The 14,707-nt window shown below is 43.5% G+C and overlaps 1 protein-coding gene and 1 pseudogene across 1 annotated transcript in view; one reads left to right on the forward strand and one right to left on the reverse strand.

The window, feature by feature from the left end:
* LOC140692167 (thrombospondin type-1 domain-containing protein 7B-like) overlaps positions 1 to 14,707 on the forward strand; it is a 134,244-nt gene that overhangs the window by 38,477 nt on the left and 81,060 nt on the right. The window contains 1 exon segment of the mRNA XM_072956933.1: positions 2,317 to 2,420. Within this exon segment, the coding sequence (XP_072813034.1) occupies positions 2,317 to 2,420 (104 nt within the window).
* LOC140692168 (apolipoprotein E-like) lies at positions 4,304 to 5,593 on the reverse strand (annotated as a pseudogene).

Genomic DNA, 14,707 nt, shown 5'->3' on the forward strand with positions numbered 1-14,707 from the left:
AGACAGATTGGCAAGAGAAAAAGAAACATTTTAATTCATGTGCATGGAGATCTCAGCGATATCAGACCTAAGGAGTGGCCAAACCAGGCAGCTTTTATACTCCTTAGACAAAGAGACAATAAATTTGTGAAGAATTGACAAGACAAAGAAATGTAGGTTTTGGGTGCTCAATCTGTGAAGAATCTAAACAGAGTTTGGGCTTAGGGTGGTAAATTAAAGAAGTAAGAAGGTTGGTTTGTATAGTCCCCAATACCCCAACTCTGGAAGAACTCTGCCCTTCTTCCTCCAGGTGCAGGGAGGGCACCTTTAATATGGGCAATTTAATTCCTGCTTTCAGGGAGACAGAAAGGAAGGTCAGGATGTCCCTCCTGCACTGGTCATTTCTTAAATAACTTTAATTCAGAATAATCAGCGTGCAGTTGAGGCACATTTTGGGGTGGCCTAGCCTGGACCCTAACATAAGCAAAAGGGAAGACACCATGTAGCCCTGTATAGACTGGGCATGAAGGTGTCACCAGGAGGCTGTGGCTGAGCGCCTGGGGACTTAGGACTGACAGCTGGCCGGCCCTGACTCGTGCAATCTCAGGCATGTCACTTCACTTCTCTGAGCCCAGTCTTACTCTAAAACTGTGAGTCTAGCAGGAGAGTCCTGAAAATTTCTTCCTTCTATTTCAATCTCTGCAGCGCACTTCACTAGAATGAATTCCTTGGTCTCACTTTGGTCTAAGAAAGCCTTTTGTGAACTTGAGGGATCTGAATGAATGAAAAGTTGAAAAGCCGGATTAAACCACTTTACCAGTGCAGTTTCTGTGTTTTGGAATTATACTTAATGAGTTTATGCATCTATGAAGGAAACATGTAACTACTTGAAATTAATAGGTGGTTTCCTTAAATGTGACATGTTTTTCTATTTGGCTGTTTCCTGATTTCACCCCAATTCTTCACAATATGGAGGCCATTTGAATGAGATCAGTGATACCTTTTGTTTTTCACTTTTACATTTCAATGTACTTTGCTTGGTTCTGCAAGATGATCTGTATCTGCTGCCACTGCCTCACTTATCTCCAATTGTCCAAGAAACCTGAGACTCAATCTAAGTGGGGCAGAAGTGGTGGTGAGCACTGATGTTAATGACTGGCTCTGCCAAGCGATCTCCATGTCTTGTGTGAAGCTACATTCACATAACTAAGAGGGGCCTTTAAGGTGACTTTTCCTGAGCAAAGGAATCCTGCTTCGTGCTCTAGTATACGTTGTTTTCCTTTTGCTGAGACTTCTTTTTTAAAACACATAATGCATAATTTACCATCTTAACCATTTTCAAGTATCCAATGCAGTAGTGTTAATTGTATGCACAATGATAAACAAAAGGTCTCTAGATTTTTTTTTCATCTGGCAAAACTGGTCAATAATATTTTTACTTCATGTTTCTGTTCATTTTTTTGAAGTTGCATTTCTTACCAGAGGTATTGGCTCGTGTGAAAAAAGTATAAAAATGTCCTTAGTGAAAAAGTAGAATCTGTCCTTCCATCTAAGGTGCAAGTTTTCTGAAACATTCTGAAGACACAGGTTTAAGGGCACAGGTCATAGTCTGTCCTGTGGGTCATAAAAATAGAGAATTTTGTTGGCTTTAAAAACAAATACTGGAAAACCAGAAGGATTCCTTAGACACTGTTTCCTCTGTGGAATAGAAATATGGGTAATTCCTCAGAGACAGATCCATTCCTCTTCCCCGAGATGAGCTATTACATAAGATAGGTCCCCATGGTTCCCCACTGCCCTTTGACTTGATAATCTGTTGAGATATCTGAGTTACCCCAAAGTTCTAGGCAACAACTTATGAAGCATTTAAAGCAAAAGATCGTGTGAAGCTTTGCACCCCAAATTTTCAGATGTTCAAACCTTGATTCTCTCATGCTCCAGTGAGACATAGGGATTTTCTCTCTTTTATTTTCTTTTATTGTTTTTCTTTAGACAGTGTTAAGTTCATAAAGAGCTAAGCCCTCTAGATTTGATCTGTGTGTCAAATGTTTTTTATGATCACTTTGCTACGTAAACTAAGATGTGTGTGCAAAATATCCACATTAAAAAAAAAGTATTGATTGCATCAACCATGGATCTGGGGCAGAGGGTCCTACTGCCATCCCTAGTGTGTGCCAGCACTTCCTTTTGTGTCCATTTTTATAGATTTGGTTTCAATTCCATCTTTATTGAAGTTCACTCGTTATGCTTTCGGATTTCCAGTTCATCTGTTTCAAGTCTTTCTTTGATATGTTTGCCCTGGTGAAATGTCTAGTCTGCTGTTCTTTGTAATCACAGGTGGAAGCCACAGAAATGGAGCTCCAGTATCTTAGAGCCCAAGTCGGTCAGGCAGGGGATAATGGGCACCAGCAATGCCTGCAGAAAGGGGGTACAAACCAGAGGTAAGGGAACTTTAAAATGTTTTTTCTCTTCAAAGGTAAGTCAACATTATGTTATTCTTATAAACTGTTGCTCTATTTTTCTGGTTGGTTAAGTTGTGATAATATTGGGTTGGATTATTTATACTTACTCGTGTTTGAATTTAAGTTTGGCATTAGTAAATGCTGCTATTAGACCATCTTTTCACCATAACTCGCTAGTGCACATAAGGACTAATGCAGTGGAAGCAAATATCTGTTCTCAGCCATTAGCACATTCTGATGCTGATGTTCCAAATGCATGTCAAATATTAGCTGAGGAATGAAGGAAATGTCAAGATTGGACCCAATAATGTATATTGTACTTCTTAGGCGTTCTTAAATATTTGTTGAATGAACTAATTAATCATTCTAATCATGGCTTAAACTTGATTGTTATAGAGGTACTTACTTTGTGTTTTGTATGTAACATGCATACAAAGGAACTATTAAAATTTCCGGAAGGCATTGTGAATAGGCTTCTGGATCTGGGTAGACAAGCCTTTTATCATCCATGTCTAGAAGGTGTGGCATATCAAAACCTCTGAAAAGCACTCAGAGACTCGTCAGATAGCTCACTTTTCTGTTTCATTCATACCAGTGATATGAGGCTTGATAAGAAGTGCTTTCTTTCTAAAATCCAATACTCTGCTGCTAAAGGGATATATGTAGCAAAATCAGACCTTGTAGGACCAACTGCATACCACCAGTCTCATAAGTCTCCTAAAAGGCATGTTTAGAATTGTTCCCTTCCTGCTGCATAGGTCATTGTGTTAGTTAGGATCAGTTACCCCAGCCAGCACTATAACTCCTTTCCTTGTTGGTTCAGAGACATGAGGAGCCCGACATGGGTGGGTGACAGTTTTAACTTCCAGTTCAGTGGAATCGTTGTTGTCTTTTAGTGGAAGCATTCCTTCTAATGGAAAGAAGACCCATAGAGTAGCATAGCCTAAGATCGCCGAGAAACAGGAAGCAGAAATCTTCCGAGTGGGTGACTAGCAGTAATAGTGAGTTGTGCCATTCTCATTCCCACCCCTGGGCTCCTAGACCTGTGAATCCTGGCTCTGGGAGAAAATAATACACCATATACTGGATGCTTCTGGAAAACTTCTCCCCAGCCCCGCAAGGTATTGCCACCTAACCAGTGTTGAAATGAGTCTCCAAAAACCTTTTAACCATTATCTCCAGTCAACTACTTCAAGATGCAGTAAATTCCATGAGCCTGGGCCCACTGCACCTCACTTGCTGTGAAGTGAGTTCCTTGATCAGAAGCAACGTGGTGAGGAATGCCATGACTGTAGATAAGCATTACGGAAGTCCGTGGGTAGTAGGTAGTTTTGGCAGAAGCACTGCGTGCAGGAAAGGCAAATTTTTATCCTATTTGAGTAAGTACCTATTCTGGTAAGAACAGGACACGGCACCTTCTATGATGGAAATTGTATAATGTAATCAACCTGCCACCATGTAGCTGGCTGATCACCTTGGGGAACGGTGCCATCTTGAGGACTCAGCATTGGCCCCTGCTGCACAGACTGGGTGCTCAGATGTGGCTGTGGCCGAGTCTCCCTGGTGAATGGAAGTCAGTGATACTGAACCCATGCCTAAAGTTCATTTCTACCACCAGGGCCACTTTGTTCGTGAGCTCGCTGGACGATGGCATAGCTGAGGACAGAGGCTGACTGCTATCCACAGCCTGGGTTGTCCTATCCACTTGATTATTAAAATCTTCTTCAATTGAGGTCACCCTTTGGGGAGCATTCACATGGCACACAGATATTTTTCACATTTTTGCCTGTTCAGAGAAGTCTGTCCAGCTACCACTTTCCTAAATTTCCTTGCCATCAATTTTCTAATTTTTTTTTTTTTTTTTTTGCGGTGAAGCTTGATGAACTCTTTATTAAGCTAGGGCCTACCAGGAGGACAGCTGGGTCAGGGACAGGGCCTCCCGTAGGCTGGAGGGAGGCAGGGGGCACCTGGGCAGTAGTGGGGCGCCCCAGGCGGATGCCCGGGCACTCATTGATTCTTGCTGGCTGCAGGTGTGGGGGTGGTGCCCACAGCCAACTGTTGCACCTTCTCCACCAGCCCGGCCCACTGGCGCTGCAGGTCTTCCACCAGGGGCTGGAACCAGCCCTTGAGGCGCGCCTGGAAGGTCTCGGCCTGCAGGCACATCTGGCTGGCCTACTCCTCCAACTTCACGCGCATCTTCTCCAACTGCTCGCGCATCTTGTCCAGGCGGCCCTGGGCCCGGGTGCCCACCGCCTCCAGCCGCCCGCGCAGCTTCTGGCCCCAGGCCTCAGCGCGCTCCCGCAGTGGCTGGCTGCCAAGGGTGCTCGTGGTGGCGGTCCCCAGTCGGCCCTGCTCCACCAGGGGCACGAGGCGCTCGCGGAGGGCGCTCACGCTGTGCTCGGCGCCCTCGACGGCCCCGGCCCGGTACACGGCCAGGCGTTTCTGCAGGTCCTCGGCGTCGCGGAGCAGCCGCTTCCGCAGCTTCCGCATGTGAGAGGCCAGGCGGTTATGCAGCTCGTCGGTGGTCTGGCCCAGCATGGCCTGCACCTCGTTGCGGTAATGCGCCAGGCGGCTGCGCAAGTCCTCCATGTCTGTGCCCAGCCGGGCCTGCGCCGCCTGCAGCTCCTTGGACAGGCGGGCCCGGGTTTACTGGGCCACAGGGCTCAGCTGCTCCTCCAGCTCCGCCTTGTAGGCTTTCACCTCCTTCATGTTCTCCTCCATCAGCGCCGTCAGTTCCTGGGTGACCTGGGTGCTGAGCAGCTCCTCCTGCACCTGGTCAGACAGCGTCTGCACCCAGCGCAGGTAATCCCAGAGACGACCCAGAGCCAGCTCCCAGGGCTGGCTGCCCTGCCATTCGGGCTGCTCCTGCCCCAGCTGCACCTCTGGCTCCGGCTCCACCTCCGCCCGGCATCCGGCCAGGAGCGTGACCACCAACGCAACCCACAGAGCCTTCTGTAGTTTTAAAAAAATCTATATTTTTAGTCATTAATTATGTTCCTTCTCAGTCCTTGACCAACCAGCAAAATCATTGGCCACAGCCTGCGGATAGGTACGTAAACATACATGTGACCATTTCTCCCTGCAGGCAAAGTGAACAGCCAGTTACACTGCTTCAAGTCCCGTCCACTGGTGAGACTTCCCTTCACCTCCATCTCTCAGGGATGTCTCAGAAAGGGGCCCTAGTGCCGCAGCTGTCCATTTAGGGGTTGTGCCGACATGTCACGCAGCACCGTCTGTAAACAAGGCCCACGTCTTCTTTTCCTGTGTCAGCTGAAGGTAGGAAACTCCCTGTGAGGACGTAGGTGCAGCTGGGAACATAGAAGGCAGCTGGGCCACTCCTTCCTGTAACTTACTGTGCCTTCAGGGCCTCCATGGGTCAGAACACGTAGATACCACTTCCATCTGATGCTGGAGTGCTGTTGTGGATGCCCCACTTTATGATTTGATGGGTCAGGTAACACCCAGTTCGTGACGGGCAGCTCAGGTTGCCTGGTAAGTCTAGTGGCCCACAGCTCAGCATTCAGTCTCTACTGACGCCCAGTAGCCAAAAGCTGTTTCTCAGGTGGAGACTAGCTGTCTGCAGAGGACAGTGGGGCACTGCTCCTCAGTCCAAGGACCTGCAGTCCACCTGTGGGCACCTGCCAAAGGCCCCAAACAGCACCATGTCCACCTGGCACTCCAGGCACCACTGGCTCTGTTGGACCCCGTGGTCTGAGTGGCAGAGCAGCCTGTGCTAGACCTGTTCCAGTCCCTTTTCTTGTTTAGGGTCCTGCTCAAAACCAGCAGCTTTTCAGATCCCTTGGCAAATGGGCTGGAATAACACACCCAGATGAGAACTGTATTGCCTCCAAAATCTGCAAAGGCACATCTGATAGAGGCTGTGTCTCTGTTTTGGTTGTAGGAGGGTCCAGGAGTAACAGCATGTTTCACCTCAGAAGGGGGATTTCAGCATGCCTCACACCGCTGGGCCTTCAGACATCTCACTGGGGTAGAGTGCCCCTGAATTTTCTCAGATTTATTTCTTATGCTCGGCCATGAGAATGTCTTGCCAGTGAGTCCAGAGTAGCTGTTTTGTCTTTCTCACTAGGTCCAGTCAGCATAATGTCACCAGGGTAATGAGCCAGTGTGATAACTTGTTGATGGAAAATGGATCAAGATTCCTGCAAACTAATATGTGAAATAGGGCTGAAAAGTTGATAGACCCCTCGAGGTAGGACAGTGAGGATGCATCGCTAGCCTTGCCCACCGAAAGCAGACTGCCTCTGGCAGTCTTAATTTTCTCCAACTATGTTAGTATTGGGGGTCAGGGCTCCAGCATATGAATTTCAGGGATCACAGTTCGGTCCATAATAGTTACATCTTGGAAATGATGTCCCTGTCAGAACATTTGCAGGTGTAAATTTGATTTGCAAGGTAGTATGATTCAGGGCTGCTACAAAGCTAACCAGGGACTGTAAATTCATGGAAGGGACCACTTCCTGAAAACATTTTATTTTCCTATGACAGAAAATTGTTGTAATGATACCATCTTGTGATTACAAGACTTGTGCCTGATTTCTGTTGGAAAGTTGTTATAAAATATCTAGATCAGCACGATGTACGTGAATGAAGTGCTTTAAAGAAGGCACTTTTGTGCCGGGCAGAACTTAACACTGTCTAGTGACCTAGACTTCGATGCTCCATGATACTAGAATATTATAATGGTTGGTTTTGATTACAAAGCCATTTAGTACATTCTGCAGACACATTGCTCCCAAATTATATAGAATCTTACCACAAAATGGTAAATTATTTTTACTGTCTTAGACATAGTCTACTTTGGATCTCAGTTTAAACGGCGTCTAACTGGAAGGCTGTGATAGTCCTTAGACTAGGCAAGGTACCTACTTGAGTTTTCCCCAAATTATACTTCAATATTAGATAATTTCTAGTAGTTAGTTTTGGGGAAATTTGCACTTTTAAAGCAGTAGGTTCGGTCTCCAGTTTGAAGATAGTGGAGCAAAGACATTTCTACACTCGTCTTTTCTCTAAAATTATTTCAAAACCAGCAAGGAAAATAATGTTCAGTGAGTTCCCCTTTATAAAATTGCTCCCAAAACCTCAGTCATAATGTATGATGTAGAAAGTGGATGGAGATACAAGATAAAGTACCTTGGAGAACAGGATTTTACCTAAGTGTTGGCAGAGGTGAAGGTATGGGGGCTGAAGAGAAACAGGGTGATGTGGTCTGGCCAAATCCAGAAAGGCATCACGTTCTGCAGAAGGAATTATGCAAGGTTGTGTGTGTGTGTGCATGTGTGTGTGTGTGTGTGTGTGTGTGTGTGTGTGTGTGTAGTGGATGGGAGGAAGGCAGAGACACCCTCCATACCTGGCCCTTCACCCTGCACAGTCAGGCTCCTACCTCTTCCTGCTCTTGTAGGAGCCTGGAGGTTTATTCTCCTTGGATATAAGACCAGAGAGGTGGTGGATTTCAGACAAGAGACAGAGGAGGGTGAGACGAGGGGCCAGGCTGAAATCAGGAGGTTCAGTTGAAAGTCTGAAGAAGGAATTATGAGACCCTCAGTCCTTCCTCCCCTGCTTTATCATACTGCTCAGACAGCTTTTACACTCTTCAGTCCCGTGGAAGCCCAAGCAGTCTGGAAACGCTTTCAATTTAAATTTCTCTTTGAGAATATTTTGAATCACAGAGGGAGCATGAACTCAGACCATATAGTCGTGGAAAGGCCAGCCGGAGGTTATAAATTCTTACAAGAGACTTTTTTCCCCTCTTCACCCAGTGTTAAATCATAGCCATTCAAGTGGCCTCGCCGAGATGTTTTGCTTGGCATGTCTATTTCCGGTGCATCCATAACCCAAGGGCCAGCCTGTGTGGTCATCATTTGCATTCTGTCTTTTATGAGATTCTCCATAGCAGGCCTTGAAGCCATGAAAGTGGAAAAGTGGGTCTCCAAGATTTAACAGAAACCCGCAGGATAAAAGTTGTCCTTCCTGTTTACCTTGCATTCCCTGCTTTTTCTTTGGTTTGTGCTTTATAGTTTCCTTTCCTCTGGGTCATCTCAGCAATCCATTTAGAAGGTAGATATTTTATCCAATGCTTTTTTTCCCCTTTTTCATTACAAAAGTCGTTTATGATTTCTAAGCCACAATACTGCCCCCAATAGAAACGTTCCTTGTTTTATCTCATTGTGTTTTTATATTGCTGACCTGGTTAATTGATTTGCAGTAAGAATACATTTATGTAATAGTCTTCTAATCAAAAAAGAAGAAAAGTAAAAGAACATAGAAGGGCAGATAGGATAACAGTAGTCATTAAACATCTATACCATGTTCAAGGAAATGGGCATTTGGGGTTCCGTTTTCCTGGCTGCCTCATACTTCAGGGACACCTGGGTCTTTTCACAGTTTTCTTGTGTTTAATCTGAACAAAGAAGCTATTGTAGCTCAGCTTCTATGGCAAATGAAAATGTAAGAGGAGGAAACAAGTGCTAATGCACTCGGATGTATCTGGCCTTAATAGGGTAAAATTTCAGTACTGAGACAGGGGACAGTGAGGATGCTGGCATTGCTGGAAGGGGACTGGATTTGTCTGTGGGCTGATATGGTCTGCTCCTTGTTTTACTCTTCACAGTGGCTACTTGCCAGTGTTTTTCTTTAGGATAGTACTTTCTTCTCATTCAAAAGTTTGTGCATACACTCTATCATAGCAGAGAGACTTGACATCCATGGCACCGTAATGGATACAGAGTAGGTATTGGAAATCGAAAGTGTGCTGCCTTAAAGACCCTGGACTCCTGTGAAGTACCCTCAATTCTCTTTTGGTTTGTTCTCACTGAAAAATGTTTATGTGGACCGAAGGAGGGAGATCTGTTATCTCTATCAAATCTTTTTGTTCTTCCTTAATTGGTTTTTGTCACCATGAGAGGTATAGCCTTCTTATACAATAGTTCTGATGGACTCTGTGTGTTTTCTTTGCATTCAAGGGAGCCCTTTATTTTTTTTATATTGAGTTATAATTAACATACACTATTATATTAGTTTCAGGTGTACAACATAGTGATTTGATATTTTTATGCCCTGTGAAATGATCACAGCACTAAGACCAGTTACCATTCATCACAGTACAGAGTTGTTGCAACATTATTGACTGCATTCCCTACATGTCCATTATGTCCCCATGACATTTACTTTATAGATGACAGTCTGTACCTCTTAATCAAGGAATCCATTTAAAAGTGCTTTTCCAGAAAAATACTGGGCAAAATAATCCACTTGCAGAGTAAGTTCTGGATTACTTTTATTTTTAAAAGGCAGGGAGTTAGAAATAGGTAGGAAGAAGTTAAGCTTGCAAGTATTCTTGCATTTTAATAGTTTAAGAAAATATCTCTGGGTGACTGGACTTTTTATCCTCCAGATAGAGGCAGTCATGTTCATTTAATCTTATGAGTTGCACAAGTTTATTGTCCGTCATGTTCATCTACATAGAAGTCATTTCAGTAGGTCCAGAGAGGAAAACAAATATATAGGATTTAACTGTGACAGAACAGCATAGTCAAAGACAAAGATAGTCACTGTCATTTCTATGTTTGTTCTGTATTTGGTGGTGGGGGGGCGAGGAAAGGTTTGCCAGGAAAGAAAGTAAAGTATCTTTTATTTGCTTCAAAGCTTGAACAAAAACAAGCTACATTAACTATGAACTGTGGGTGTTTCCAGGAGAGAATGGGGAGTACCACTAGCTCCCTCTGGGAACTCTGTCAACAGATTAATTGTTTCTTAAATGGGGAGAGACATTTGTGGATATCTTTCCTGCCCATTTCAAGAAGGAAGGGCGTGATTCCACTTGATACCGCCTGTGATCTCAAATCAACATCCTGGGGTGTCCAATCTAGGCAACGAGTGAGACTATTTTCGATAACTTGTGTGATTTCATTTTTGATAATTGCATGCTCATCTCATAGGAAAAATGATCAGACTCTGGTATTCTTTGTCTTAAAGATCATCCTTGGAATGATTTCCTGGTTTCAGGTCTGACTTCAGCATGAGAATAACCAGCTGGAGGTCATCATGATCTTTATTAATTTATCTTACTAATCAGACCTGATACCAAAATGATTAATTATAAATATCTTAAGAAACTTTACATCTCTTCTAAACATAATTTTTTAAAGTATGAAAATAAAAGGAAAATCAGGTTAGAGTGAAGTAATTAAATTGACAGTGTAGGGCAATTCTCTAAGTGAAAAAATCCTTGGATTTTAACCAAAGAATAAGTTTTATACCTGAGGCATTGGTTTAGAGAGTCAAGTGTGGAATATATGGCAAAGATTGCATTTTAACAAATGAATAATGATTCTGAGAGGTATTTTTCATTTCCTTCGCATGTTTTAGAGTAGGATTAGTTTTACAGCATTCTTGGTTGCTGTGGGTAGAATATGCACATTTTTCAAAAACTGGCTATAAATTAAAAATAAATATGAAAGGAGTTGATTGATGTAAGGCATGATGCTTTAGTAGCATAATGTTAACTAAGTGCAGATTCAGAGATGTCTTGAGCCAGCCTCTCTGTTTTTTCACGTAATAAGCTATAATGCAAAGCAAAAAGTAACCATTCAGTCCAGCTTCACCCCAGCCACATCACCAGCAGGCATTTCCCTGATGAAAAGAGGGGTGGGGATGAGTAGGGGGTAATTTTTTTTTCATTTGAGGAATACAGTTACTTGCTAAACTAAGAGCAATAATTTTCTTTTCTGACTGCATGGTTCTTACAGAACCATCATCCCTTCAGGAATGTTCATATGAACTTCAAAGTCTACTGCAAAATGTGCTAACTGTAATAGGATGGTCCTTCTCTTGTCAGGAACCAGAATTCACTGTCTTCAAATAGATGCGAATCTCCTGGCTTCCCTTAGCTCTCAGGTTACTGAGGTCAACATACTCATTTCTGTTTAGCCCTCAAGCCATGTTAGGATTGTATCAGAAGGAGTTATGTTTTTACATTTTTATTTGCATTTCTAAAGAAATCAGAAACTTCAACATTCCTCTAGTAGCAGCAAGAGGAAAAGGTGCCCACACTTACTTGAGAGGCTCTAAAAAGTAACAGAGGGGCATCAAAACAGACAAACCACTGGTCTGGATTTAAATACGGTTGCCCTTGAACAACATGGGTTTGAACTGCAGGGGTCTACTTACATGCAGATTTCCATACACACACACACACACACACACACACACACACAGTTGGCTCTCAGGATACGTGGGTTTCATATCCAAGGATTCAGCCAACTGCAAATCAAATTTCAATCCATGGTTGGTTGAATCCACAGATTAGGCATCAACTGGTAGGTTTAACTGGTAGATACAGAGGGCCGACTCTACCGTGCCATTTTATATGAGGGACTTGAGCATCCGTGGATTTAGGTGCCAAATAAGGCTCCTGAAACCAAAGCCTTGCATACACCAAGGGATCAAAAAGGTGCAAAACAAGTTCCTTTTTAGGCCAGTTATGTTTTGGAGAATTCACATGGTGGGACACTATCTTTTAATCCAGACTCATGAGGAATGAGAATTAAAAATCCATTACAGCCAATTAAACTCAGTCAAGTTATAGGATGATCAACCTCCTAACAAGATACTGAAAGTAGGAGCGGAAAGTAAGAAGGTCAGGTTAGGAGGTCACCAAGGCTTTGTAATTACACCACAAAGGGTTTTCAGAGCCTCTACACCTGTAGTGCCTTTGGGAATGGATTAGAAGGGATATACATGAAAGAAATTTTATGAGAAAAATAAGGGGCACTTAATAGCTACATTTGTATACAGAGTAAAAGAAAAGTGAAGAACTGAAAAGATTCAGTGGTGTTAGGCTAATGATAATGGACCATTTGACACAAAAAATCTGACAAAATTGACATGAATAACTGACATAAAAATGGGAAGAGAGAGAAATACAGTATTTGAGTATTCTTGAAAAATAGCATCCTAAATTTGATAATCACATTGGCTTTATTAGGTGGTTTGTGAATGGGGCAGCTTCCCATCTAGGAACTAGGAGGGTGCTCCCCGGGGTGGTACAACATGGCAAGTTTATACAGGAAGGGGGATGGGGCACTGGAGCTATGAACCAAAGAAAAGAAAGGATTTTGAGCCCAGGACTTCCTCTTTTTTTAGGGGGTGGTGGTGATGGCAGAGTGTTTTCATGAAGATTGCCTCTTCTTCCTCTGGGGGTGGAGAGGGCCCTTGTCGCAGATGACTTCACTGGTGCAGGCCAGAAAATTCCAGACTGGTACATTTCTGGAGAAGAAGGTGGAAACTGCAGTCATGTTAAGTATTAAACCTGGGTTTGGTATCATGGGATTTAGCACAAGTAGCACTATTTTGGGCCTGTGTTTTTTCTCTTTAACAGTGCCCCCTTTTGATCAGACTGTCAGCCTAACTGAGAAAGACGATCAAAATTTAAGGCATTAGCATTACTCTCAGCTACTGCTTTGCAGTTTTATCGAGTGTGGTCATCGTAAGTCCTGATGATTTTGCTGAGCGCCTGTGATATTTACAGGCCACAACTTCAGATTCACAATCTCTAAGTTGGTCATTCTCATTGCTTTTCTGAGGTTCTAGTCTTAGGGAGATATTTCCCTGCTGGTCAGTGCATACAAATATACATTTAAAACTTTTGAAAGGATGCGGTGTGCCAGGGAGCCTACTGTGATTATTAAAAGCAGGAAAACTCCCTATGTTTGGAGTGCGCTTCAGAGCCATGATCCCCAAGACCCAAATCAAAGGAAAGCACTGTTGAAGGAGTCAGCCTTTTAAGCTAAGTGGTCATTGATCTTCCATGACTGAGTTTCAGCTTCCCCAGAAGCTCACACCAGGTACAGCAAGTACATCACAACACAGGCACCTCCTGGCTCAGCCAAAAGACAATCAAAAGCTATCCTGTTCTCAAAAACAAGCTTGGCCTGAGATTCCAAGGAGTTTTGTCAGACAGCGATGTCTGCAAGTGTTAAGGAAAAGTTCCTGATCGTGTCCTCATTTGTATTAACTCCTGACCAGGGAAGCAGGGCCCTGCCAAAGCAAGCAGTTCTCAAATCATGAATGCCTCCTGGCTGGCCTTTTCTAGAACCATTAGGGGCATGGTTAGTCAGCCTAAGAGGCATAGCCCAGCTGTGCTCCAGCCTTCTCAGCATTCAAAGGCCCAAGGCAAATGATAACCACCACAGACAAAGACAAGATCTGTCGGGGCCCAGCTCATTCCTCTTACGGAAGTACAGGGACTGGATTTATTCACAGGGACTGCTGTGTTTCCCTGTCCAAGCCAGGGGTCAGTCATGTTTTTAGCACATTTGGGAAGACAGTCTCCTGGCCTGAAATACAGAGTCATCCTAAATTCTAGAGGTTCCCTGTCCCCACCCTTCGCAATGCCTGGAATATTGAAATGAGGGCATTATCTTCCCAGGACAATGACAGAGAGAGGGAGAGAACAGAAGAAAGATTTTCATGTTTAGCTAAAGGAGGAAGTCTTTATTATTTATTTATTTTTATTTTTTCATTGAAATATAATGATTTACAACGCTGTGTTACTTTCTGCTGCACAGCATATTGATTCAGTGTTATATATATTCACATACACACACATATACACATAATATATATAGATTCTTTTTCATTATAAGTTATTACAGGTATTGAATGTAGTTCCCTGTGCTGTACAGTAGGACCTTGCTGTTTATCTATTTTATATGTAATAGTTTGTGTCTGCTAATCCCAACCTCCTAATTAAAGGAGAAATCTTGGTCTGGCATGTTGGGTGGAAGCAGTCTACCTACACTGACATCAGCTCCGTCTCTTCCTGGTCAGTGTGATTCAGTGTCTCCAGCGTTTGTACAGGACCAGGTGTTGGGTGGAGTCCTCCTGAACTGTGAGATGTGTGTCAGTACTTTGTAGTGTGGCAGCAGTGTCAGTGCCCAGGGGTACTTGGTGACGTCCCTTCCAGTGGGGCTCTAAGCTTGCCTTTGTCCTTAGTGATTCCAGATCAGAAGGGTGGGAGAAAATTGGAAACATTAGTTTGGTGAATCATAGCTAGATATTTGGGAAAACTAGAAAAATTCAAGTTCCAAGGTTACAGATATATAACAAAACCTCAGATGTAATTAACAGGACTAGCATCTAATATCTATGAAGGTGCAAACATGATTTTTCTCTCTATAGTTACCCCCATTTGTTTACCAAATATAATCACAGTAAAACTAATTTGTTTGTATAAAGCTCTGCCTGAT

This window comes from Vicugna pacos, unplaced genomic scaffold (genome assembly GCF_048564905.1).
Source record: "Vicugna pacos unplaced genomic scaffold, VicPac4 SAC-SAT, whole genome shotgun sequence".
Taxonomy (NCBI): domain Eukaryota; kingdom Metazoa; phylum Chordata; class Mammalia; order Artiodactyla; family Camelidae; genus Vicugna; species Vicugna pacos.